This window comes from Macaca mulatta, chromosome 12, assembly GCF_049350105.2.
Source record: "Macaca mulatta isolate MMU2019108-1 chromosome 12, T2T-MMU8v2.0, whole genome shotgun sequence".
In the NCBI taxonomy this organism is placed as follows: domain Eukaryota; kingdom Metazoa; phylum Chordata; class Mammalia; order Primates; family Cercopithecidae; genus Macaca; species Macaca mulatta.
Genome location: NC_133417.1, coordinates 87,660,785 through 87,687,314, shown reverse-complemented (window position 1 = coordinate 87,687,314; position 26,530 = coordinate 87,660,785). Strand labels below are relative to the sequence as shown.

Genomic DNA, 26,530 nt, shown 5'->3' with positions numbered 1-26,530 from the left:
ACATATAAACTTTTAATAAAAAAGAGGAAAAAGAAAGCACAAATCAAGACCAAAAGCACTTATAGGCTTCTTATAATTTCAAATAAGACTTTTTATGTAATTTAAAATTTAATTACTATATGTGTTAAATTTAAAGTACACCAGCAGAAGGCTAGGCAGAATACATTTTTCTTACTTGAATATGATCATTTTTAAGTAAAGTTTTTAGTTTTTTCAACTCATGATCATTTGAATTTTCATTTTTTCCAAAATGAAAAAATAAGAGCCACCGATGATGAGCCAAACGATCCTAAAAGTGATAAAGAAAGGACATGTCAGAGATGGGAAATTCTAAAGGTTGTAATCTTCATTTCTATGACTTGAAGTTTTACCTCCCCTACCCATTATTTCAAAATACTGTCTAAAATTCGGACCCACTCATTCTCTTATTTTGTAGTTTACTTACAATAATGCTATGTAAAATAAACAAATATTCCAGAGGGTTAGCCACTAAATTATAAAATCTTAAAGTAGATGACTGCCAAAAACAAATACATGATTTTAACAGCATATAGCTAAAAAGTTGGGTGGCAAAGTTGTCAGTTTTTCAGGCTTAACACATAAGATCTGGTAGTGATACAGACTTCAAAAGATCCGTGGTTAGGAAGTATTTCATTTTGTGCAAAAGTAACTGTGGTTTTTGCCAGTACTTTTAAATGGCAAAAACTTCAATTACTTTTGCATCAACCTAATAGAAAAAAAATGATTCTACCACAAGCAATATTTCTCAGCATTCTATCCATAAACTGAATACTTCTTCTTAGTAATCAATATAATCTGTTCTGTAAGCAAGAACAAAAAGTTACGAATCAGATCCAAAGTTGCTGTGATTAAAATTCTGCCTTTTCTCATGCTCCTTTTGAAGGCCACCTTCAGGACTGGGTAGGTTTTCCATAACTACAGATCTATCCTGAATTAGCAACACCAGAACTCCAATTATAATTTAACCTACAAATGACTAATATATAATCCTTTGAAACTGCTACTTTCAATTCTCTCTAGAGATGAATAAAACAAATGCTGATTTTAAAATGTTAAGACTTGAAATGTTACCAACGTTCATTGCTATTTATCATTATTAATAAAAACATTACCTCTAGTGTGTTTGCCGAAAGTAGTTCAAAATCTGGAAGATTATGTATTACTTCCAAATATATTTCTTTAGCATCCAATGAGTTAAGAAACTAGAAAAAGAAAATCACATTGTAATCTTTTTGAATAAATATTCATTATATTTGATATCTTTCTTTTGTTTTTTCAATTTCCAATGTAGTATTTTTAGGAAAATGATTATAGAAGGTAAACAGTTTTTCAAACAATTCCAAATGTCTTTTTTCAAAAACAAAAAAGTGTATTTTGGCAATTATCAAAAATATTATATAATGAGGCTGTTTCTTGAATAGTGATATACAATAAATTCCATTATAAGGTGTTGCATTAACTGGAATTTTTAATTAATTATGCTGTGTATTCTATAAAAATCCTCAGAATAATCCTGAGTGACCTCTCAATCATCAAGAAAAACATTATGTTTAGCTTAATTTTAATGCTAACCATGTTTTACAGAATGCCAATGCTTTACACATTCACTTAAGAATTTTTATTACACTAGAAGAAGAAGAATAGATTATCGAAGACACTTCTTTCCCCAACGAATAATCAAGATTAATTAAGAGGAACTTAAAACTGGAAAATTGGAATGGATCTTATTGCTCATTATAGAGGTTTTCATCTAAAAACCAAACCACTTAGGAATTTTTAGAGTAAAATATAATGATACAGATCTTATCTTAAACTTGTTTTAGGCCTGAGTCTCTTATTTAAAACACAAATGAGTATAAAAGGCCCTTCTAACAAATCTCCTTTATTTCTGTCAATATTTTATCCTCAGCATACTTTTTTTTGTCATAGAACTCTCTCTCCCTGCTGGTCTGATTCTCTCAATGAAGCAGCTGTTATTATAAAGAATGCAGCAATGGTTATATCAAGAAAATGTATATGAAAGGTGACAAAACAGAGTTTAATATATGTCTTTAATTATGAACCATCTATGTTTAACAGTTTAAGTATTCCTTAAACTCATTAAAAACTTGTACGAACAATCATGGAATCCACAGCTTAATCATGCTAGGCATGAGAACAAACATATGGCTAAAAACAATAGGTACAACATAAGAATAAAAATTCAGGTTTTTTTCTAAGATTCTTTCCTTAAAACTTAAAAAAAAAAATCTATAGCATAAACATTCCTAGAGGTCTATATGAAATAGCTCTGCTACCAAAGAGCTTAAAATGCCAAAACAAATCTTTCACGCCTCAGTTCTACAGCTTATTCACTTTAGTCCTATTCACTATGAAGATTTTACTAAAATGCCTATTACACAGCCTATATAAACTTGCAGTGATTAATCTACTAGAACCTCATTATAAACCTGTTTCTGTCAGAGGAGAATTTGATATTTATACCTATAAAGGACTGCTGTCTTATCTAGCCTCTGAATTCCACCAACCATATATATTTAGCTGGCATACTGTTTCATATTTCAAAACCTGAATGCTTTTGGAAGGGATAAGTAGTGTTTAATTCACCATTCCCTGTTATTACATTTCCAGAGTCATTCATTCCTGTTTCCTGTCTTTGACCTTGCAATTTTCTATCATGAAGCCCAGAGACTATAATACTGAAGGCAAGAGGCTCTATTGTTGGACAGGGTGTAGGCAATCCTTGGGGACTGATGGCACAGAATAAACTAGCACAACTTTTCTGGAGGGCAATCTGGCAATACCAATTGAGTTTAAAATGGCCACAGCACTCCCATTCTAAAAAGATAACTAAAAAAGTGCACAAGGATAAATACACAAGATTGCTCATTACAACATTGCTTATAATCTTAAGAAAGTAGAAACACACACCAAGAAGGAACTGATTAAACTAAGTATGTCACATGTAGTCAATGACTTACCACCCAGGTATCATTAATTACTTCAAGGATAATGTATACATATTCATTCATAAAATAATAAAGTATGCATATAAAATGTATATTTTTAAATAAGAAAGTATTTTCCTGATACACTGAGTGAAAAAAACTAGATTACAAAATAGAATCTACTATATTATCCCATTTATGAAAAATTACATATCTGTATCCATCCATCCATTTTACGCATATAAACACATTTTAAAGATAGAGCCATAGATTTTCTTGATGAATTCGTTATAAGGTATGAGAAAAAGAGAAATCAAGAATAACTCCAGGGCATTTGGCCTGAATAATAAAGGACAGTTTTCATCAAATAATATGGGAAAAATCTGGATGAAGCAGATTTATGGGGGGATATTGGGAATATGGTTATAGGCATTTAAATATGAGACACAGACTAATATCCCAAGGGAGATACTGAATGAGCAGTGATATATACGTATGTACATACATACATATAAATACAGAAGCGCACATGCACACATCCACACACATATATATAGGTGCATGTGTATAATATATCTGGAGCGGAAAACAGAGATTTCAGCCACAGATATAAACTAGAGAATTGCTGGCACAAAGTCATAATTGCGTATATATGTCAGTAGAGATCTGGATGGGTATTTACCAAGATTTGATGGTGGCTGTCTATTAGTGATTTGGTTTTAGGGAATTTTGCATCTTCTTTATACAGCTTTGTGCCATATGTGAATTTCTGAAAAGAGTATATGTTATCTTTATCAACATCTAAAAAAACAGAATTAAAATACAGAGGGAAAACTAAAGGAGATTTGTCTTATCAGAGTCCTTATTTTCTTTTGGGATTACATAGTGACCCATCCAATATCCCACTATTTATCTCAGTTCCTTGACAACTAGATTGAGCCTCAGTTTCCTCATTCAAACTTAGGGAGGTATGCCACATTAGTAGATGTGAAAACTGAGTTTACACCAGAATCCCATGGGGTACTTTAGAAAAAATACTTAGGCCCCAGCCAAAACTACCACTGATCTATATTTTTAACATTAGAAAATAAACAATTAGGCTGGGAGTGGTGACTCATGCCTGTAATCCCAGCTCTCTGGGAGGCCGAGGTGGGCAGATCACCTGAGGTCAGGAGTTCAAGACCAGCCTGCCCAACATGGTGAAACCCTGTCTCTACTAAAAGTACAAAAATTAGCCAGGTGTGGTGGTGGGTGCCTGTAATCCCAGCTACTCAGGAGGGTGAGGCAGAAGAATCACTTGAACCTGGGAGGCAGAGGTTACACTGAGCTGAGATTGTGTCACCGCACTACAGAGTGGGTGACAAGAGTGAGACTCCCGTCTCAAAAAAGAGAAAATAAACAATTAAATCAAAAACAATGAAAACTCATGGTATAAATGCTCTTTCATATAACCTAGGAATGTACTCCATACTTTTGGGGTTTAAAAATATAATGGTTTTAAATGTAAGGTAATTTTAAAAGTAAAGATGTAATGACTTTAAATGAAATGTAATCTTCAGCTTAAAAATAATCCTTAAATTTTATAATCTGAAGCATGTATTAAAAAGAATCTCAGAAATTAAATATCTGTTCTAAATAAGGGTTCCACAAGATAATATAAATTGTTCATTTCTTTGCTCACTGCTTATAAAAATAATATATTATTTTTGAGTGCATTTGTATATTATATGTAAAGGAATTAGTTTAAAGTGATTCATACCAAAATGCTGTTTTTCTCTCTGTTATTTAAAGTGGCTCCAGGAGGAAAATAAGCAGTAGTACTTGTTGTAATATCTAAGCTTTTACAAAGGTTATCCTGGGTGGCACAGTCCATCCATCCTACATTAACAAGACCATCCTAAAATGGAAAAGAAACAGAAAACAAACCATGTTGTAAATAGGAGGCAAAAAGTTAAAGGGATTTAGAGCTTTACTTAGCTAAAAACACAATTTTTCTACCACAAAATTAAAACTTCATGCCTTAGTTCTACAGCAAAGTTAAGTAGATTTCTAATATTATTAGAACTATTGGAAAGTAGACAATATTTCCAATATTATAAATTACTTAATAAACTTAGAAATATTAAGTGCAAAAAATGGTACTTAGTAACTTGAGAAATGTTTTTTCCCTAATAGTGGAAATCTACTTTTTATAATTATTTCTACGAATCCACAAAAAACTACATTTACAATTTTTATAGAAAGTGAGCTGTCCAATAGTCTTTCAGGTTAAAGAAAATAAACCAAACTACTGTTTAAGACTTTTCATTATGGCTATCCTTTTAATAATTATACAGTTTATGAGACATTCTCTGTATGTGTCTGTAATGTGCATTTAAATTAGTATCTTCCCAGTTTTCATTTACAGCGGCTAAGCTAATCCTTTAGTGAGCTCCAAAATCCTATATGAAAAGTACATTTCTCAGAACCTTAAGTTACTGAAAAAATTTTTTGGACTGGGCAAGTTAGTAAACAAATAGAGTTCTAACATACATTCAACTGGGATCTTGGAAAGATAAGGGAGAATAAGACAGAAACAAGTGAAATAACAGCTGACAGGTTTCCACAACTGATGAAAGATATTAACACAGCTATAGTGATAAAGAAGTCCAGTTAATCTCAATCAGTATAAATAAGAAACTCAGACCTATGTACATCATAATGAAACTTCAGAAAAATCACAAACAATTAAAAGCTAAGAAAGAATAGATCTTGATGTAGGTGGTATTACATGGGAGCATATATATGTAAAAATTAAGTTGTACACTTAAGATGTATTCACTTAACTGCATTTAAGATAGAACTTAGAAAAAGTATTTGATTAAAATATGTAACAGCAAAGTTTCAGCGGTAGTAAAATAATTTGTTTAGTACTCTTGCGTTAGGTAACAAATGAGTAAGTCAGGATACATGTACAAAATTTCTAGGGTACCCATTAAATGAACAATAAAAGAATGGGTAACTAAAGATCTAGTAGAGATGGGAAATGAAATTTTAAAAATCACTTGATTAATCCAAAAGAAGCAAAAAGGAAAAAGGACTAGAAAACAGGTAGGACAGATATAAAACTAACAAGATGGTAAGTATAAAGCCAACTATGTCAGGAATAATATTAAATATAAATGGACTAAAATAAAGAATGGCAACTAGATAAATACAAAACCTAATTACATGCTGATTGCAGGCTAATAAATATAAGGATACAGTAAGGCTGACAGTAAAAAATGGAAAAATGCCAACATTAAACAAAAGAAAGCTGGTGTAGCTATATTAGTATCAGTCAAGGTAGACTTGGAGGTAAAAGGCATGAAAGGAGATAAAGAGGGTTATTTCATCAGGTTAGAGATTCAAATCACCAAGAAAACATACAATTCTAAATTAATATCTACCTAATAACAAAGCATCAAAATGAATAAAAATTGACAGAAAACAAAGGAAATAGAAATATCCACAAAGTAGTAGAGGATATTAAGACACTTCTCTGTTATTGACAGAATAGGCAGACAATAAAATTATTAAGATCTAGAGGATTTGATCAACATAGCTAACAAATTGGACCCAACTGATTTTATAGAAATGTGCACCTGTGAATTACAGGATTCATTTTCAAATGCACATGAAACATTTTATAAAAATTTACCACATATTGGGCCATGAAAAAAGGCCTAACCACTTAAAAAAACTGAATCCATGTTCATTATCCACGGTAGAATTAAGGTAGCCAAAAAATAACAACAGTACTTTTAAAAATACCCTTTATGATTGGGAACAAAAAATACAGAATCTGTGATTCAAAGAGAAATAAAAATGGAAGATTAAAATATATTTTGAACTGCTAATCAAAATACTACATATATCAAAATAGAAGATGTACCTAAAGTTGTACTAATTTACAATCTAAATTCATATATTAGAAAGGAAAGCCTGAAGATGAATGAACTAATCATTTAAGAACAGCAAATTAAATCATAAAAAAGTTGAGGGAAGGAAATACAGTACTTAAGTCAATGAAATAAAGAAACGTGCAGTAAAAAAAAAAAATCAATAAAGCTAAAACTTGAGACTTTGAAAAGACTTATAAAGCTTAAAAAACCTCTCCTTGGACAGAATAAGAATAAAAACAGATGACACACACACAAAAAATATGATCAGAAAGTAAGAAAGAACATCACTATAGATACTACAGATATAAAAAAATAGGACATTATGTACAATTTTTATAGCAATACATTTAGACATTTGGTAGAAAGAATGAAGTCTTAGAAAAACAGAATTTACCAAATAGAGGAAGTAGAAAATCAATCAATCAATCAATCAATCAAGAGAGATCGGAGAAAAGTCTATAAAAACAGATTCAAAGACAACTCCAGGCCCAGATGGTTTCCTGATAAATTCTACCAAAAAAAAATTCTTTTTGAGAAAGAAAGAACACCAGTTGTACAGAAACTGTTTCCAAAGAAGAGAAAAAAAGAGAATACTTTCCAATACATTTAAAGGCCAGCCTAACTTTGATGCTAAAAGCGCACAGACTTTACTGAAAAGGAAAAATATAGGCCGATCACTCCGATCACCAAATATTAAAAAAAACAAAGATACTAATGCTCAGTCCTCACCCTCAAATATTTTGATTTAATTGATCTGAGGGACCTGGTTTTGTTTTTTTATTATTTTTAAAATCTCCTCAGGTGATTCTAATGTGTAGTGTTGAAAAACTAAAGGCCTAGGCATAGGGTGAAATAAGGAAAGGGAATGAAACAAAAGCATACTAAGTTAGTGATTTTATTATCAAATAAAACTGAATTTGTGTAAAAAAAATCCATAATGCACAAAGAGAAATAAATAGCTGCCAAAGGATATAATAATGTTCATACTGCTGCGAACAATATGTCAAAATATGTAAAGGAAGAACTGACAGAAATGTAAGAGAGAAATCAATGATTGAAAGAGATTTTAATACATCCCTTTTAGAAATTACAGATCATGCAGTCCAAAAATAAATAACATGATTAATAAATCTGATCTAATAAATACAATATTATACCTAACTTAGAAGACATTATTATATTCAAGCTCACAAAGAATTTCCACAATTTTCACAACTGACAAAGTGTCAAGCCACAAAGCCACAAAGGGTATTTCAATGGTGTTAAAAAATTAACATCACTCAGACTACTTCCAAGCCATTAACATGAGAGTGAAATAAATTTTAAAATGACTAAAAAAGAAAACAAAAAATAAAGTTTGGAAATGACAAAAACACTAACATGTAACTTTAGTTGAAGAGGAATTTATAAATTGCAGAATAATTAAAAAGTAAATGACACTTAGAATACGTCAAAATTTATTGAACGTAGCTAATTATTCAGAAAAAAACACATAGCTATGAATACAGTCATCAGAAAATAAGATTACAAATAGGTGAGTTAAATGTTCAAGAAACAAGGGAAGAAAACGTTTCAAATCAATTTCTAAACGTGTTTCTTTACATGGTGATATAATTTTACAAAATGATTGATGCTTACCAACATGCCACTAAGCCTGAGTCGTGTCTGTGAAGTCAAACAATCTGGGGACAAAAAAACCTTATGAGGCAGTTTTACCTTTATGAAGCCTAATGAAAATACTTGCATTTGCCTTTCCCCCAAATTACCATGTTCATTCGAAGGCAATTAATTGAGCTGGACTCTATGAAAATCCTTCTACTTACACACACACACACACACACACACACACACACACACACACACACACACACATTCTCTCTCTCTCTCTCCCTCGCTCCCTCACTCTCTCTCTCACATTCTTTCATTCTCTCCCTTTAATTTCTAGGATTTCTAGCTACAGAGGAAAAGAGTAATTTTCTCTCTTTAGGATGATACTCTCAATCTCTCCTCCTATCAACAATCCCTTTTACCCAAGAGATCTCATAATTGGGGGAAAATAAAATGTAACAGATATTTGATAAAAGTATGTAAAGGATCCTCAAAATACAATAAAATCTTTAAATAGTGCCTTCACTATTTTTATGAAAGTTCTGTAAATATGAACACTAGAATACAATGAGAGAAGATTTAGAAGAAAGAGAGCTATAGCATCACAGAGCCTACAAAGACAGGGAAAAGCAATTTACCTGAGGTGAGAAGTAAAAGAATCTCAGGGAGTGTAAGAAGTTTTGTTCTTGATGAACAGAAATTTGGGCAATAGGCCAAAATGAGACAAAATCCCTTGGTGATTAGTTAAGTTTAAGGCTGATGTTCTGCTGCAAGGCAGTGTCTTCCTAGCATAGGACTTACAGGATGGGGTAATGGGTTGATTTTAGTTAAAAGGCAGTATCTTTTCGATATAGTAGCATGAAGGCTGAGAGATGAAATGTGGGGAAAAGACTCACGTTGGGATTAAATACATGCAAATACATTGAGTTACAATATTTTGTTATCTTGGACCAATTTTTAACCAACCACACTGTTTGAACACAGTTACAGTTTGTGGCTTGCTATGCAGAGTACTGAATTTTCAACATAATTTATTCAAGGAAAGGTTCCTAGAAGAAGCTGTCATCTTCAAATATATAATTGTATGAGGCAAATCTATGTATGTTTAAGAGATATATATATAAGCATGAAGCAAAGTCCGTATTTCCAAAAAATTATTATTTTGGGATGGGTTAGAGCTGTAAACAACTAGTTATTTTTGCAAATTGTCAAATAACATCTGTGGCTACCTGAAGGTACAATTTATCATGAGTCTATTTAAGCTGAAAAACTGGTCCACTGAACATAAGAACATTCAAAAATGAATTACATTAAAAAATTGAATGTAAAATTACATTAAAAAATACATTAAAAAATGAATAATAACCTCGTGTAAAATAATGAAAAAGGCAAATATTCATTAAGAAAAACAATTGCAATCTTGGGCATACACTGTAGTTTCAAGTACTTAATAATTAATTATAGTAGCATACTTAAAACTGTCACTGAAAATTTAAATGTCATGTTCTCTTCATTCCAGCAAAATTAAAAAAATTACCTCCTCCTTTTGAACAAAAAGTGATCAGCCAGCCAATACCAGCAGCAAAAGCAGTTTGTATGGAGTTAACAAAATTTCCTTAAAAAAAAAAAAAAGCAAATTCTGATCACCTATTACTCCTTTACTAATAGAAACAGTCTTCTAAGTAATTTTTCCTTTCTAATCCCACCCTCTTCTAATCCACTGTGAGTTTTACCAGTTATCTTTCCAAAGATACTCTTGAGTATGACAAATTCCTTCAATGGCTCTCCAATTTTTCATCATATAAAACCTAAATTCATTATTTCATTAAGAAAAAAACTCAAATTGGCAAGTTAGGCCCCTGTGACTTGAGCTTTGTCTACCTATTCAGCCAGCTATATTGTATTTCTCCATAGCACTTGACCCAATTATTCATCTTTTTGTCAGATTCATGAAGTATTGCCAGTTCCCCAAATACACAGTGATCTCCTAAGGTTTCCTATTCATTTTCATGACAGATTAGAAATGACTTCTTTCAAGAAGTATTTTCTAACTCTCTTTTCCCCAACTGGGTTGCTTTACATATGTTATGCTTCCTTAAGCTCTATAACAATAGTTACTATATTGCATTTTAATTGTTTACTAATGTTTTCCTCACTAATGAAGTCACTGATGGCAAGGATTATGTATTTTACTACTGCAGCCCTACTATTTAATAGTTTCTGACATGTAACTTTACTCAACGAATAAAATGAACATCTTGAGCCACGAATACTATTATTTCCTGGATAGCTTAATCTGCCTAAAGGCAGTTAATGAGTTAAAAGCCTAAGATTAGAAGCATTTTTAAACTTTAAACAGAATAGGTTTGAATTTACTGACTGAAAAGCATACTTAAAAAGGCAATGAAACACTTGTATCACAAAATATTTAGTTGCACTTTGAGAGAAGTCTTTTTACCCTAGTCCTATCTCATATCCATTTCCCATATCTCAATAGTTTCAGTTTCTGTACAAATCTAACTAGTTTGTTAAATTCAGCAGAGTTCAGAGTAAATGACACAATTCCCTTCTAAGAAACATGGAAAAGACACTTTAAAATTTCAATACTATGACCAAAATGTTAGTATTGCCATTAAAAACAAAATACTAATTTCAAAATACCCTGAAAATCAAGCAAATGAAGAAAATAAAATTACCTGTCCAAAGTTCTGTCACTGTACTTCTAACATGCTGCATTGCAAAACTCACTAAACTCTCCTTTGATCTGTCTCCATGATATTTCACTGGGGCCTATTGGTTTTTGGAAGAAGAGAAACATCTTTTACTTTTTCTTTTAAAAACTCAATAAAAATAATACCAAAGAGTTTGATTTTTATATTTTCTTGAATAATGCAGCAAAGTCCTATTTCTCAATAGTAGAATGTATTTCCAAATGATATCCTGATGATCTTGACAGTACAGATTCTATGGAAGATATTTTAATAATACTATTTATAATGGTTTCAGTTTCATCACTGGAAACTAAGGAAAAAGATATCAGAGCTTTACATTCAATGAGACAATACTTGTAAAATACTTTGTAAACTAGCAAATACAATATACATATTGTATAAATTATGTTCCTTAAGACAGAAACTGAAATTGGCAAACATTTAATTTTAAAATATAGCAAAGTCAGTGGTGTTTGGCTGGGCACCGTGGCTCACGCCTTTAAACCCAGCACTCTGGGAGGCTGAGGTGGGCATTATCACCTGAGGTCAGGAGTTCAAGACCAGCCTGGCCAACGTCTCTACTAAAAATACAAAAATTAGCCAGGCGTAGGAGCGGGTGCCTGTAGTCCCAGCTACTCGGGAGGCTGAGGCAGAACTGCCTGAACCCAGGAGGCAGAGGCTGCAGTGAGCCGAGATCACGCCCTTGCACTCCAGCCTGGGCAACAGAGTGAGACTCCATCTCAAAACAAAAACAAAAACAAAAACACAAAGAAATGGTGTTTAAAAATATTCAAGCCAGGCGCGGTGGCTCACGCCTGTAATCCCAGCACTTTGGAAGGCCGAGGCGGGCGGATCATGAAGTCAGGAGATAGAGACCGTCCTGGCTAACACAGTGAAACCCCATATCTACTAAAAATACAAAAAATTAGCCGGGCGAGGTGGCGGGCGCCTGTAGTCCCAGCTACTTGGGAGGCTGAGGCAGAAGAATGGCGTGAACATGGGAAGTGGAGCTTGCAGTGAGCCGAGATTGACCAGTGCACTCCAGCCTGGGTGACAGAGCAAGACTGTCTAAAAAAAAAAAAAAAAATCATAATCCAAAATGTTTATCATTACAGAAGACCAGTGAGATGGCACCTAAAACAAGACTTAAAATGTTCTGCAAATTCCACATACTGTATTTTCTCTACTATTTAACTTGTCATAATGTTTCACAAATTTTAAAAAGGCTAACTTTATCCCTTACCATTCCAGACCGAAAAATGAAGAGACTGGGATAGCTGTTGACTCCTTTCATTCGGCAAAGCATTCTATCATCACCACAGTTAACAGCTCCAATTCGAAGTAACCCATCCACTTCTTTAGCAAAGTCTCTCCACTATGAGAGAAAAAGAAAACATATTTTTCTGATGAGACCACTTTTCTTCCCTTGAACACACTCCAAGCTATACATTTTTAAACCAGACGTTTGAAAGTATTTGATAATTATTTTTGATAACTACTATTCATAGAAAAAAAATTCTAACACATAAATTGCAGATTAGAAATAAAACTAGTAATGGGGATGTGAAAAATACATACTGTGGGAGCTAAATCATGGCAGTGTGAACAGCCTGGGGAGTAAAAGTTTACAAACCACAGTTCTCCAGAATTAACAGCAGCATCTAAAAATAAATAAAATGGAAACAACTTAGAATTATTTATTAAAGGTTCATGCATGTTTTAGTTAACTTTTTGTGGAGATCAGAATTTAAAAAAAAAGTCATAAAATTTTCATATTGTCTTTCTCATTTTCTGTGCAATTTTTTTCTATATCTTCTACATAAATGACATTCTTAAAAAATTAAAAAAATTTTTTTCCACGAGAAACATTTTCAAATCTCAAACCAATGGTAACTTTTTAAGAAAACTCTCCTATGCCCATACTTGAAAAAGCAGCAGCCTCAAACTGCAAGATAAATATGGCCATAAAGTTCTAAAAAGTGACAGCACAAGAAACAGCAGCCAAACCTCACAGAAGAGTATGTGTGCACTAGAGAAATAAAGAAGACAAATAGAGTGACTGAGATTTAAGCTCTTCTATTATATGCAGCATAGGTTAAGTAGGTTTAGTCAATTCTGACAGCTACTTTAAACTCTGAAAGAATAAGAGACTTACATAATATAGTAAGGATTGTGGGGATTAAATTTAATCTAAGCCCTAAATAAGACATTACCGAGGCCGGGCGCAGTGGCTCATGCCTGTAATCCTAGCACTTTGGGAGGCTGAGGTGGGCGGATCACACGGTCAGGAGATTGAGATCATCCTGGCTAACACAGTGAAACCCCATCTCTCCTAAAAATACAAAAAAATTAGCCGGGCGTGGTGGCGGGCGCCTGTGGTCCCAGCTACTTGGGAGGCTGAGGCAGGAGAATGGCCTGGGCCCAGGAGGCGGAGCTTGCAGTGAGCTGAGATCGCAGCCACTGCACTCCAGCCTGGGCAACACAGCAAGACTCCGTCTCAAAAAAAAAAAAAAAAAAAAAAGACATTACCTTGGAAAATCATTTTGTTTGAAAAGGTTGAGTTTTTTTTTTTTTTAAACAATTCAAAACATTAATACATATTTGCTAAAATTACAGATTTGAATGACGTATATCTAGCTAATAGTACATTTTACATTATTATCTGTAAAATGACCTGATGCAAGTTACAAATTTTACTCATTTAAAAAATTTAACATTGTAAAAATGTACTTTCACATTCAAGACAAAAAGGCGAGGATAATTTGCTTTGGGTTAAAGGATTGCCATATAATTTCATGTTAAAATTTGTTATTTTAAAATAAAAATTTCAGAAATTACAGTAAGACATTAAATCACACATGGTATTCTAAATATGTGCAACTAATTCAGGCTAATTAGAAATAGGTGCAGGACTCAGGGTTCACCTACATTTCAAGTATGAGACAGACCTGTGGGAAAACAGTTAATCTGTACATTACAGGCAAGGTGTATAATTCAGAACTATCGGCTGTTCTTTGGCAGTGTTTTCAAAGTCTGGCAAATGACCGTTCTATAGAGGTGGTGGAAAAAATTGCCATATTGGTTTAGACCACAAGCCAGTACAAATTTAAGTAAAAATAGTAACAGAATTAATGCAAACTTTAATGAAAGAAGGGATTATCTTATCAGCTATAAACAAGTAATGAGGTATTTTTATATAAAAATAGAAAGCAATAATTACACAAGGTATTACTGTTCATAAGTCTTAAATAAAAATATGCTGTAAAACAAATTTGAATGGTATTTGACATAAAACCTTGCTAGTAGTGAAAATGTCTCCTACCCTGCTAACAGGCATACCTCAGATATTGCAGGTTTGTTTCCAAATCACAACATAGCTGGTATCGCTATAAAGGAGTCACACACATTTTCTGGTTTTCCAGTGCATAAAAAAATTATATTTACACTATACTATAATCTATTTTGTAAGAGCATTATGTCTAACAACAACAACAACAACAACAAAATGTACATACCTTAATTAAAAAATAGGCTGGGCACAGTGGCTCATGCTTGTCATCCTAGCATTTTGGGAGGCTGAGGCAGAAGGATCATTTGAGCCCAGGAGTTTTGAGACCAGCCTGGGCAACACAGCACGACCCTGTCTCTACAAAAACAGCTGGGCATGGTGGCACGTGCCTGCAGTCTCAGCTAGTCGGGAGACTGAGGTGGCAGGATCGCTTCAGCCCAGGCATGGGTTCAAGGCTCTGGTGAGCTGTTATCCTGCTGCTGAACTCTCCAGCTGGGATGACAGAGTGAGACCCTATCTCTTAAAAAAAAAAAAAAAACTCAAACCAAGGAACAAAAAATAACTTTATTGGTAAAAAATGGTAACATTAACAGTCATTTGAGCCTTTCAGCAAGTCATGCATGTCATGATGTTGATGGGTGCTGACTGATCATGGTGGTGGTTAAGGTTGGGGTGGCTGTGGCAATTTCTCAAAATGAGACGACAAAGAAGTTTGCCACGTTGACTGACGTTTCCTTTCCTGAAAGATTTTCTCTGAAGCATGCAATGCTGTTTGATAGCATTTGACCCACAGAACTTCTTTCAAAATTGGAGTCAAAATTGGCCTCAAACACCCTGTTGCTGCTTTATCAACCAAGTTTATGTAATATTCTAAATCCTTTGTTGTCATATGAACATTGTTTACAGGACCTTCACCAGGAGTAAGTTCCATCTCAGGAAACCACTTTTTCTGCTCATCCGTAAGAGGCAACTCCTCACCGCCCCACGTTTTATAATGAGATTGCAGTAATTCAGTCACATAATAAGGCTCCAGTTCTCTTGCTATTTCTATCACATCTGCAGTTACTTCCTCCACTGAAGCCTTGAACCCCTCAAAGTCATCCATGAAGGTTGGAATGACTTTCCTCCCAACGCCTGTAACACTGATATTTTGACCTCCTTCCATGAATCACAGATGTTCTTAATGACACTAGAATGGCAACTCCTTTCTAGAAGGTTTCCAATTTACTTTGCCTGGATCCATCAGAGGAATCACCATCTATGGCAGGTAGAGTCTTGTGAAATGTATTTCTTAGAGAGTATGACTTGAAAGTCGAAATTACTCCTTGATCTATGGGCTGCAGAATGGATACTGTGTTAACAGGCATGGAAAAAAACATTATGCTCTTTGTCCATTTCCATCAGAGCTCTTGACAGGCGCACTGTCAATGAGCACTAATATTTTCAAAGAAATCTTTTTTTCTGTGTAGTATGTCTCAACAGAAAGCTTAAAATATTCATAAAATAATGTGCTGTCATCCAGGCTTTGTTGTTACATTTACAGAGCAGAGCTGATTTAGCCTAATTCTTGATGGTTTTTCGTAAAATGAGCACTGGTTTCAACTTAAGGTTACCAACTGCACTGGCCCCTAACAAGAGTCAGCCCATCCTTTGAAGCTTGGCATTGACTTCTCTCTAGCTATGAAAGTCCCAGATAGCATCTTCTTCCAATGGAAGGCTGTCTCATTTACACTTGAGAATTTGTTGTTTAGTATAGCCATCTTCATCAATGATCTTAGGTAGATCTTCTGGAAAACTTGCTGCAGCTTCTATGTCAGCACTTGCTGCTTCATCTTGTATTTTGATGTTATGGAGATGGCTACTTTCTTTAAACCTCATGAACCAACCTCTTCTAGTTTCAAACTTTTTTCTGCAGCTTCCTCATCTCTCTCAGCCTCTATAAAATTGGAAAGAATTAGGCCTTTCTTTGGTTAGGCTTTTGCTAAGGGGATGTTGTGGATGATCTCATCTACCCAGACCACTAAGACATTCTCCATGTTAGCAATATGGCTGTTTTGTGTTCTTATCATTAGTGTGTTCACTGGAGTAGCACGTTTACTTTCTACGTTGCATTTATAAATTTAACTAGCAAAAGAGGCCTTTTAGCCTATCTTGGGTTTTGATATGCCTCCCTCACTAAGCTTAATCATTTCTAGCTTCCGATTTAAAATGAGAGACATGCATCTCTTCCACTTGAACATTTAGAGGTCACTGTAGTTATTAATTGGCTTAATTTCAGTAATGTTTTATCTCAGGGAGTAGGGAGGCCCAAGAATAGGGAGAGAAAAGGGAGAAGGAAGAGGGAGCAGTCAGAATAGACACAAACATTAAGTCTGCCATCCTATGGGCACACTCCAAAACGATTACAATAGTAACATCAAAGATCACTGACTGCAGATCATCGTAACAGACAGAATAATAGTGAAAAAGTTTGGATACCAAAATGTAACACAGAGACATGAAGTGAGCACATGCTATTGGAAACATGTTGAGCTGACAGACTTGCTTGATATAGGGCTTTGCTAAAAACCTTCAATTTGTAAAAAAAAAAAAGAAAGAAAAAGGCATTATCTGTGAAGTGCAATAAAGCAAAGTCTAATAAAATGAGGTACACTTGTATTTTGTCTTCATGGAGCACTTCTCATATTTGCCGAGGTCCCACTGATTGCTGAGTAATAAGAATAAAGTTAAAATATTTTTCATACTGTATCATCACAGCTCAACGGGATGTTGTGCATAACAGTGACCCAGAATAGAATTACTACATTTCAAAATGCAACGTTCCACTTCTAAACTATACAACTAGAGGTATTGTCTGTTAAAATACATAAAACTATAGTTAATAGCTTCTGTTAGGAAAGTAAAGTGTAATTACTTTGCCTGTAACGTACAGATGAACTGTTTTCCCACAGGTCTATGTTATACTTGAAATGTAGGTGAACACTGAGTCCTGCACCTGTTTCTAATTAGTCTGAATTAATTGCACATATTTAGAATACCATGTATGATTTAATGTGTTACAGTAATTTCTGAAATTTTTATTTTAAAATAACTAATAACTAATTTTAACATGGAATTATATGGAAATACTTTAACCCAAAGCAAATTATCCTCGCCTTTTTATCTTGAATGTGAAAGCTCATTTTTACAATGTTAAATTTTTTAAGTGAGTAAAATTTGTAACTTGCATCAGGTCATTTTACAGATAAAATATAAAATGTACTATTGGCTAGATACTACATGTTGTTCAAATCTATAATTTTAGCAAATATTTATTAATGTTTTGAATTGTTAAAAAAAAAAAACTCAATCTTTTCAAACAAAATGATTTTCCAAGGTAATGTCTTACTTAGGCCTTAGATGAAATTTAATCCCCACAATCCTTACTATATTATGTAGGTCTCTTATTTTATTCTTTCAGAGTTTAAAGTAGCTGTACTTAACCTATGCTAAATATAATAGAAGAGCTTAGAAGGCGTTTGCTTGTTGACTTTCTAGAGAGTCAGAAATGATACCATTTGCTTAGCAGAAAAATGCCTGGGAAAGCTTCACTAGAGGGTCCTTCTCTATCACAACAATGCTCCTGCTCATTCCTCTCATCAAGCAAGGTTAATTATTTATGAATTATCTCTGAAGTTTTGTGGCTGCAATTTATCTTGAACTACCATTTAGAGTTCTATATGAACTATTAGCAGTTCTTTTTTTTTTTTTTTTTTTTGAGACGGAGTCTCGCTTTGTCGCCCAGGCTGGAGTGCAGTGGCCGGATATCAGCTCACTGCAAGCTCCGCCTCCCGGGTTTACGCCATTCTCCTGCCTCAGCCTCCCGAGTAGCTGGGACTACAGGTGCCCACCACCTCGCCCGGCTAGTTTTTTGTATTTTTAGTAGAGACGGGGTTTCACCATATTAGCCAGGATGGTCTCGATCTCCTGACCTCGTGATCCGCCCGTCTCGGCCTCCCAAAGTGCTGGGATTACAGGCTTGAGCCACCGCGCCCGGCCGAACTATTAGCAGTTCTTAAGCTTTTCTGCATAGTGACACATCTGAAAAAGCATGAACCCATATACAATATAACTATCAGTGAAGTCTCATTCTAGGTAGACTCATGGATTAGTAAGTTTGCAAGTTTTGTTCAGTTCCTCTACCTGTAATTCCAGTGTTTTCTAACTCACTGGTTCACAAACCACTTACTGATGTGATGTATTGGGAGATGAGAGACAATAAAAACCACAAAGGAACAGGTATAGGTTTATATAACTCACACAACAGATATGATTCTACCAGCCTGTGACATGAGCATTAATTCTATTAACAATCCAAATGAATCAAATTGTCTTACTTTATTTGCAGAATATAGGAAAGATATATTTTTCTATTCACTTAGAACATGTTCAAGTGTTTGTGTAGATGGCTTTTGACAAAGTAACACATTGAACAGCTATTTTGTATGTGGAGCTTACCAGCATGATGTAGAAATTAAGATTAAAATGCCACCCTTGGCCAGGCGTGGTGTCTCATGCCTGTAATCCTGGCACTTTGGGAGGCCAAGGTGGGTGGATCGCCTGAAGTCAGGAGTTCGAGACCAGCCTGGCCAACATGGTGAAACCATGTCTCTACTAAAAATACAAAAATTAGGTGGGCATGGTAACGGGCACCTGTAATCCCAGCTACTCAGGAGGCTGAGGCAGGAGAATCGCTTGAACCCGGGGGGCAGAGGTTGCAGTGAGCCAAGTTTGTGCCACTGCGCTCTGGTCTGGGCAACAAAGCAAGACTCCATCTCAAACAAACAAACAAACAAACAAACAAAAATAACAAAAAAAGCCACCCTTGCTCAGAAGGAACAAACTGTATATAATCAAGTAGCTGTAATAAATTTTTAACGATAATAATATATGAAAAACATTATATAGATTTATATGTATTTTTTGTGACTGGTAGGCTACTTTAGTTTTCTTTTTTTTTGTGGTGCCATCATGCTCACGGCAACCTCCGACTCCCAGATTCACGCGATTCTTGTGCCTCAGCCTCCCGAGTAGCTGGGATTATAGGTGGGTGCCACCACGCCCAGCTAATTTTTGTATTTTTAGTAGAGATGGGTTTTCCCCATGTTGGGCAGGCTGGTTTCTAACTCCTGATCGCAAGTGATCCGCCCGCCTTGGCCTCCCAAAGTGCTGGGATTACAGGTGTAAGCCACTGCGCCCGTTCGTATTTTAGTTTTCCAAATTAAATGCAATTGTGATAGAGTTAATATAAAATTGAAATTTGAAGTATAATTTATTGCTTTGAAGTATAAAAAATAAACCTATTATTACCGTACAAAGGGATGAAAGTATAAGAATCTATTCTGGTATACAATTTTCTTAAATGCAATGGAAAATGCAGAACTGTATTTTTATGGGCATTTCACACAAGTTGCCAATCAAATTAAATCTACTTCCAAAATAACTATACCTTTATCAAAAACTCTAAAATCAAAAAGCTCTAAGAAATTTTGCTGTAAGTTTGTAGCAAGCTCATTTGGCATCCAAACCTGATCTGAACTGATTTTTAAATTTCTTTTATTTAGTATATACTTACACATTTTGCTACAGAAATATTAATGTTTTTATTATGGTACACTTCCCCACATTCTGCTAGAAATATTTAATATACAGTATATTACATTATTACTGTTCGAAAATCCAAAAGATTTCTAAATTTCAAACATATATATCCCCAAGAGTTTCAGATGAGATCGAACTTGTATTAAGTTTCATAAAACCTTAAGCCCACAAACTTACCAAATTCTCTTCTTTCCAATGTTATGATTTCAGGATCATCATCATAAATACCTAATTTTAAAAGTATATAAAAATTATAAAATCAAAACTTCACTATATAAATTGCCACATAAAAATAGATTACTCATTTTAATCATCAAAAAAAATCAAACTACTATATTAAATCTCAAACTTAGAGAATATGCAACAACTTAAGTGGAAAAAAAGTAAATAATACTATCAATATATTTAGGGTGATCTAAAGATACTAGAATTTTGATACAGACTCTCATAGGTGTGTGTGTGGTAGTTCCTAATATTCACATAATTTCATCTCCATAGAAAATTTATATTATGGTTTTAAAAATAATTAGATTCAGGGAGGTGCAAAAATATAGACTCTTGTGTACTTTTTACTCACCTTCCTTTAATGGTGACATGTTAATTAGCTACAGTATAATATCAAAAACCAGGAAATTGAGAGTGGTATACTGTTAACTAGACTACAGACCTCATTCAAGTTTCAGATTATATGGTTTTTAACACATGGTATCATGTTAGAATATCTTCTGCTAAAAAGTTTGGAATATTTGCAGAGGCAGACACAAATATTTAGTAAATATAACTTTTTTAGGCTTTGTGGGATGTATGGCTTCTGTCACAACTTCTCAACTCTGCTCTCAAAGTGTGAAAGAAGTCATATATATTATGTAAACAAATGAATGTAATTGCATTCCAATAAAACTTTATTTATAAAAGCAAATGGCAAGCCAGATTTGGCCTATGAAACGCAGTCTGCTAACTCTTGATATAGACTATCAAGGTGTAGAGAATATACTTGAAAATACTATTTTGAAAAGAAAATTTATATTTACTAAAAGCAAATCCTCCAGATATAAATTTAAAATGCTGTGTGTTTACATTCTTTCTTCCTTGGTTCCTTTACTTTGTTTCCTCCTTCCACCTTATTTTTTCCTTCATGTTTAAGAAAAAGAACACCTTTCGTCCTTCTCATATGCAACCTTTATTGATAATGTTTCAAGGTATTGACCTTAATGTCAACCGAAGGCCAAAGCACCTTAAAACATCAATAAGGGTTCCATATGAGAAGGATGGCATTTCTATTGAAGAGATCATTATTAAACTTAAAGTTTAGCCTTTCTTGGAAAATATGATGCTCTAAAATATATTGAAAGAAATATTATTTAATACTAAAAAATACTGAAAGAAATATTTAACTACCCCTAATGCAAATATATAGTCATACATCACTTACTAACAGGGACATATTCTGAGAAATATGTGGTTAGGGAATTTTGTTGTTGCAAAAACATCACACAGTGTACTTACACAAACCTAGATAGCATATCTTACTACACACCTAGGCTACAAACCTGTACAGCATGTTACTGCTGAATACTGTAGGCAACTGTAACACAATGGTAAGTATCTTTGTATTTAAACATAGAAAAGCTACAGTAAAAATATGGTATTATAATTTCATGGGACCAATTTCCTACATACAGTCCATTGCTAAGTGAAATGTCATTATGCAGTCCATGAATGCATATTTTTTATTAAATAACAATCCTTATTTTAAAAGTATTTAACAAGATTTGACCAATACAACTTCGTATCTGTACAGATCATCTCTGTATACCCACTGACTTTCCTTTTAAATTTCACTCCCACAGCAAATTAAAAGGAGCTAATCAAAGTGACACAGATTAAATATATAACTTAAGTGGTGAAACAGAATTCACTTTTCTTTTACTCAGATAAAAAACATTTCATAAGTAATATTGTATCACCTTACCAAAATCATAACGATAATAGTTCCAGCTTTCATACTGGCCACCTTGATTATCCTCAAGTCCCTTTTCTCCATATTTGTCATACTTTTTCCGTAGATCTTCATCTTTGAGTACTTCATATGCTCTATTTATTTTTAAAAAATCACCATGTGCATTTGGGTTATTCTGTTAAAAAATATTAGATATAATACAATTATTTCAGATACACAATCCAAGTTTCCTTCAAAAAATATATGTAAGTTTAATTAATCTAGTGACTTCTGGGAGACCACATACCAACATGAGGAGGGGTAATACAACATGACATGAGTTACCATGGGTTGAAATGAAGTATTTTTTGAGAAACTATAATCTTCAATAAAAAAAAAAAGTAAGAAAAGTAATGAAATAATAATTGACTCTTCAAAAGGCTGACAGATGTTATCAGACCATGTAAGTTATTTTTCCTAAAAAATGCAGCTGAGTGAAACTAATAAGCCTGTTGAAACTCTTAATTTCATATTTATTACTCCTATAACAATTATAAATCAATACATTTATAGGTTATTTTTCTATTTAAGGCAAAATCAACTTATTAAAAAAGGATGTGCCCCAATCCATCAAATAATTACATAAAAGCCAATATCAGAAAACACCCCAAAACTGATTCCAGTACTTTGGGAGGCCGAGGAGGGTGGATCATTTGAGGTCAGGAGATCGAGACCAGCCTGGCCAACATGGTGAGATCCCCGTTTCTACTAAAAACACAAAAACTAGCTGGGCAGTAGTGACGCACGACTGTAATCCCAGCTACCTGGGAGGGTGAAGCAGGGGAATCGCTTAAACCTGGGAGGCAGAAGTTGCAGTAAGCCGAGATGGCCTCACTGTACTCCAGTCTGGCCAAGAGAGTGAGAACCTGTCTCAAAAAAAAAAAAAAAAAAGAAAGAAAACAATCCAAAATTGGATTGGAAATGTTTCTTCCTTGTTACTGTGTTTCATAAAATTTGTCTCTGAAGGATGCTTTCATTTAAATAATACTTGGATGACAGAAGGTCTACTATCTTTTATATGGAAACTTAAAATCATTATTTGACATTTTAAAGAAATTTAAAAAAAATCTTAAATGTGGATCTCAGGAAAAGATAATCAACTAAAGAAGAGTTTTAAAGAAATATTGTTTCTCTTGCTCAGCTTTATGCAATGAAATAAAATAATCCTATTTTAAAACTTCTACCTAGAAAAGAGAAAATTATAACTATATCTTCTCCTTGTTCATGATGGACGCTAAATCTCATTAAGACATAACCAACTAATTACAAAAACACCATAAAAATTCAAATGAATTTAGTTTTGAAAGATTTACGTTATTGGTACATAAATATTTATGACTGGCATTATATTCAGCTGCTCTCAAGTATTAATTTATAAAACTTTCTAACTGGTTTGTGGACTTGTGCATGGAAGAAAATAGTCAAAGTTAAAACATGCTATTATTAGCTATTACTTCTATTTTTAGCAAGTCATACCCTCTTGAGTTTTAAAAAAATATTTTTTGCAACTGTTCTAAAATACTTGATCTTAACCTACTTTAATAAGAAAACTACTTCAACTACTTCATGGATATTATCGTTTGTTTTGGGGTTAATGTCTTCAACAGAATTGTTGGAAATTCGTCCACAAATTAAGAGGGAACTGAATTTTTGGTACTGACATTCCTAAATAATCCAAAATAATCCATAACATTTCGGTGCTTTTGTTTCTAGCATACAAGTTGAATTATAATTTTGACATGTGATTATTCTTAAGCATTTGATCATTTAAAGCGATTTAAATAAATATCAAAATGTACCAAAAATAAAATCAAATATTTTTAAAAACAAACGTTTACCTACCGGGTTTTTATCAGGATGTAACTTCAATGCCAATTTCTTGAAAGCTTGTCTTATTTCTCTGCTACTTGCAGTTTTGGATACTCCAAGTAAACTGTAAAAATCCTGATCGGTGCCCACTAAAATGGCCATATACACTATCAGAAAACAAAGAATGATCCTTTTCAAGTCTCTGATATAGTCATCTTTATTTAACCAGACTCCCATTCTCTTTCTTATGCAAGTTCTGATTTAAGTGAACATTAGGATTCACTGCTGGTTCCAGTTGATGTAATATGCAAATTTGAGAACTTCTGTCCACATTACTTCAAGGGTGAATCAAGCATCACAAATCTGTCCCCAAAAACATTAATCTAAGAAAGAAAAGCAGGCAGTTAAAATACATTTTGAACTAAACAATAACAGCACAATTTATTTATCAAAGAACATGGTCAGCAATACAATCTCCATTAAATGGCAAATCAGTGTGAATGCCCCACGTTCTTTCTACATTCATGTAGTTAGACTTGTGAAATCACTGAAGATAGCAGATAAAAGGTCATGAGTGGTAGTAAGTAGCTAGAACACACACACTCAGCAATTTATACATGGAGAAAAGCCCTCTGACGAGCACCAGAACACAAAGGTGGCAATAAGCTACATGTCCTTCCTCTTTCTACTCAGTTTTAGCTTTGCCTTTAATAGTTCTTCCTTTTAGCTACTTCTTTACCCCCTAAAGCTGTCTAATTTTCATTTTCAGCAGAATTCACTTGTAGGAAATGTCCTTGTGAGGGACTAGAAGGAAATACAGGGTTCTTTACTTTTCATATAACCCTACCAGAAATGGCAGTGAAGTACATTGTTATAATAGACAATCTACACAGCAGTCGATCTTTTTCCCGGAGTTTTCTCAGAAGGTGCTTATATTGAATTTAAGCAGAGGCCATTTTCTAAAAAGAGTAGAAAAATAATTGTAAGTTACCAGTGTAATTTTGTTGCAAAGTTCATGTTTGGTGTAAGTAAAAACAAAAAACAAAAAGAGAAGGGAATAGGTTACACATACTCTGCAGGCAAATGATGGCAAAAACCATCATTACTTCTTCATATCACATTTCAACCACTATATTTTAGTTCCAAAGATCTCCTAATGCTTTGAAAAATCTAACTCTCCTTGCACTTCATTTCTGTTTTTCATCTAATCCTAAATGTCTATTTTTAAATTCTTCTCTTTACCTGTGAGTGATCTTCAGTTCATTTCTAATACTTCCTTTTCATTCCACAAAAATATACCTTTGAAAAATATAATGATGTAGAGATTAACAAGTATCCAAACAAGAAAACAACCATCAGAAAAAGAGAGGTCATAGTCTCAATCAACCCTTTGGGATAAGATGTTTCTCGTCCAGGGGTTGTTCTTAGCGTCGGGGTGACCGAACTGCCCGTGGCCCGAGCTACTGGGCAGGTGGAAGCGCCAGGTAAATGCAAGGCTAAAGCTTTCGCGCTGCCATCACTGCGGAGTGGGGCAGGGGAGACGGGAAAAGATGGAGACACGGGGGAACAGGGCTGTCAGGAGTCGCTGGTGTCTGAAGTCTCAGGTCGGACTCAGGCAGAAAGTGTAAGTAAGTGAGAGGGAACCACTGGGCAGAGGAAGGGTGGTGTGGATAACAGTGAGGAGGAAGGTGGGGAGCAAGAACACAACACCCAGGTCATAGGAGCGCAGAGGAAGGGGGGTTCAGGCGCTCAGCCATTCCGCCCCTCCCTGACCGGAGGGCCCTGGCCACCACCGGCTCCAGCAAAGCCCTGGCCCCGGGCCCATGCCCACCTTGCCATCGCGGGGTCGCTTCCTGCAGCTACTCCCCCATCCTCAAACCCTGGCGGCGGACCCCGCCTGGCCGAGCCCAAGCACCGCGTGCGGGAGAGAAGCACACGCACTCTCCGACGGCCCAGCCGCGGCGCACTGGACGGGGAAGGTCCAGCCACACCGACCACTACTGGCGCGCGGCCGGCACCGGTCAGCTCCTCACGCGCCGGTGTCCAAGGCGAGTCGGGGCGGGGCCTGGCGCGGAGCATTGTGGGAAAGGCGTGGAGGACGCTGCCTGGGAGACCCGCTGCGGGCCTAGCCGGCGCGGCGGCGGCGGTGGGGTGGAGAGGGCGGTGTAAGTTTAGGTTGACGTGGCCGTGTGCGCGGGATCCGGCTCCGGCTCCGGCTCCAACCCGGAGCTGAGGGAAGTGCCCTGGTCAAGCCGCCCGCGCCCTCTCACCAATGCGGCTGGCGCTTGCCTCGGGCGGGGAGGGTGGATGGTGAATCCCGCCTCTTCCTGCTTCCGTTGCCAGGGTGACGGGGAAACCCGGAGGGCGGGTTTTGGGGTTGACTTCCCTGAGACTCTTTTAAAGGGAAAACGGAGCTTTGCAGGATTTGGGTGATGGGTGAGTGAGGCCGAAAGGCGAAATTTGGCGGAGAAAGAAGAACTTGCTTGAAGTGACACTGATTGCAGTATCAGGCTAGCGGACTGAAGAAGCAGTACGAAACTTGAAGGAAATTAAAACATTTACAATTTTGTGTAAGCGTGTGT

General features: G+C 35.0%; 1 protein-coding gene across 4 annotated transcripts in view; it reads right to left on the bottom strand.

Annotated features, from left to right (window-relative positions):
• DNAJC10 (DnaJ heat shock protein family (Hsp40) member C10) overlaps positions 1-26,003 on the bottom strand; it is a 54,579-nt gene extending 28,576 nt beyond the window's left edge. Inside the window, exons 1-13 of one of the 4 annotated variants that reach the window (XM_077956440.1) lie at positions 25,780-26,003; positions 24,796-24,907; positions 23,982-24,331; positions 22,113-22,275; positions 20,318-20,368; positions 12,790-12,872; positions 12,455-12,586; positions 11,197-11,290; positions 10,038-10,115; positions 8,531-8,574; positions 4,729-4,866; positions 1,134-1,223; positions 176-289 (exon numbers count right to left, since the gene is read on the bottom strand). In XM_077956440.1, the coding sequence (XP_077812566.1) occupies positions 176-289; positions 1,134-1,223; positions 4,729-4,866; positions 8,531-8,574; positions 10,038-10,115; positions 11,197-11,290; positions 12,455-12,586; positions 12,790-12,872; positions 20,318-20,368; positions 22,113-22,275; positions 23,982-24,185 (1,191 nt within the window). In that variant the 5' untranslated portion in view covers positions 24,186-24,331; positions 24,796-24,907; positions 25,780-26,003. 4 annotated transcript variants of the gene reach the window in all.
• Between the last annotated feature and the right edge of the window lie 527 nt (positions 26,004-26,530).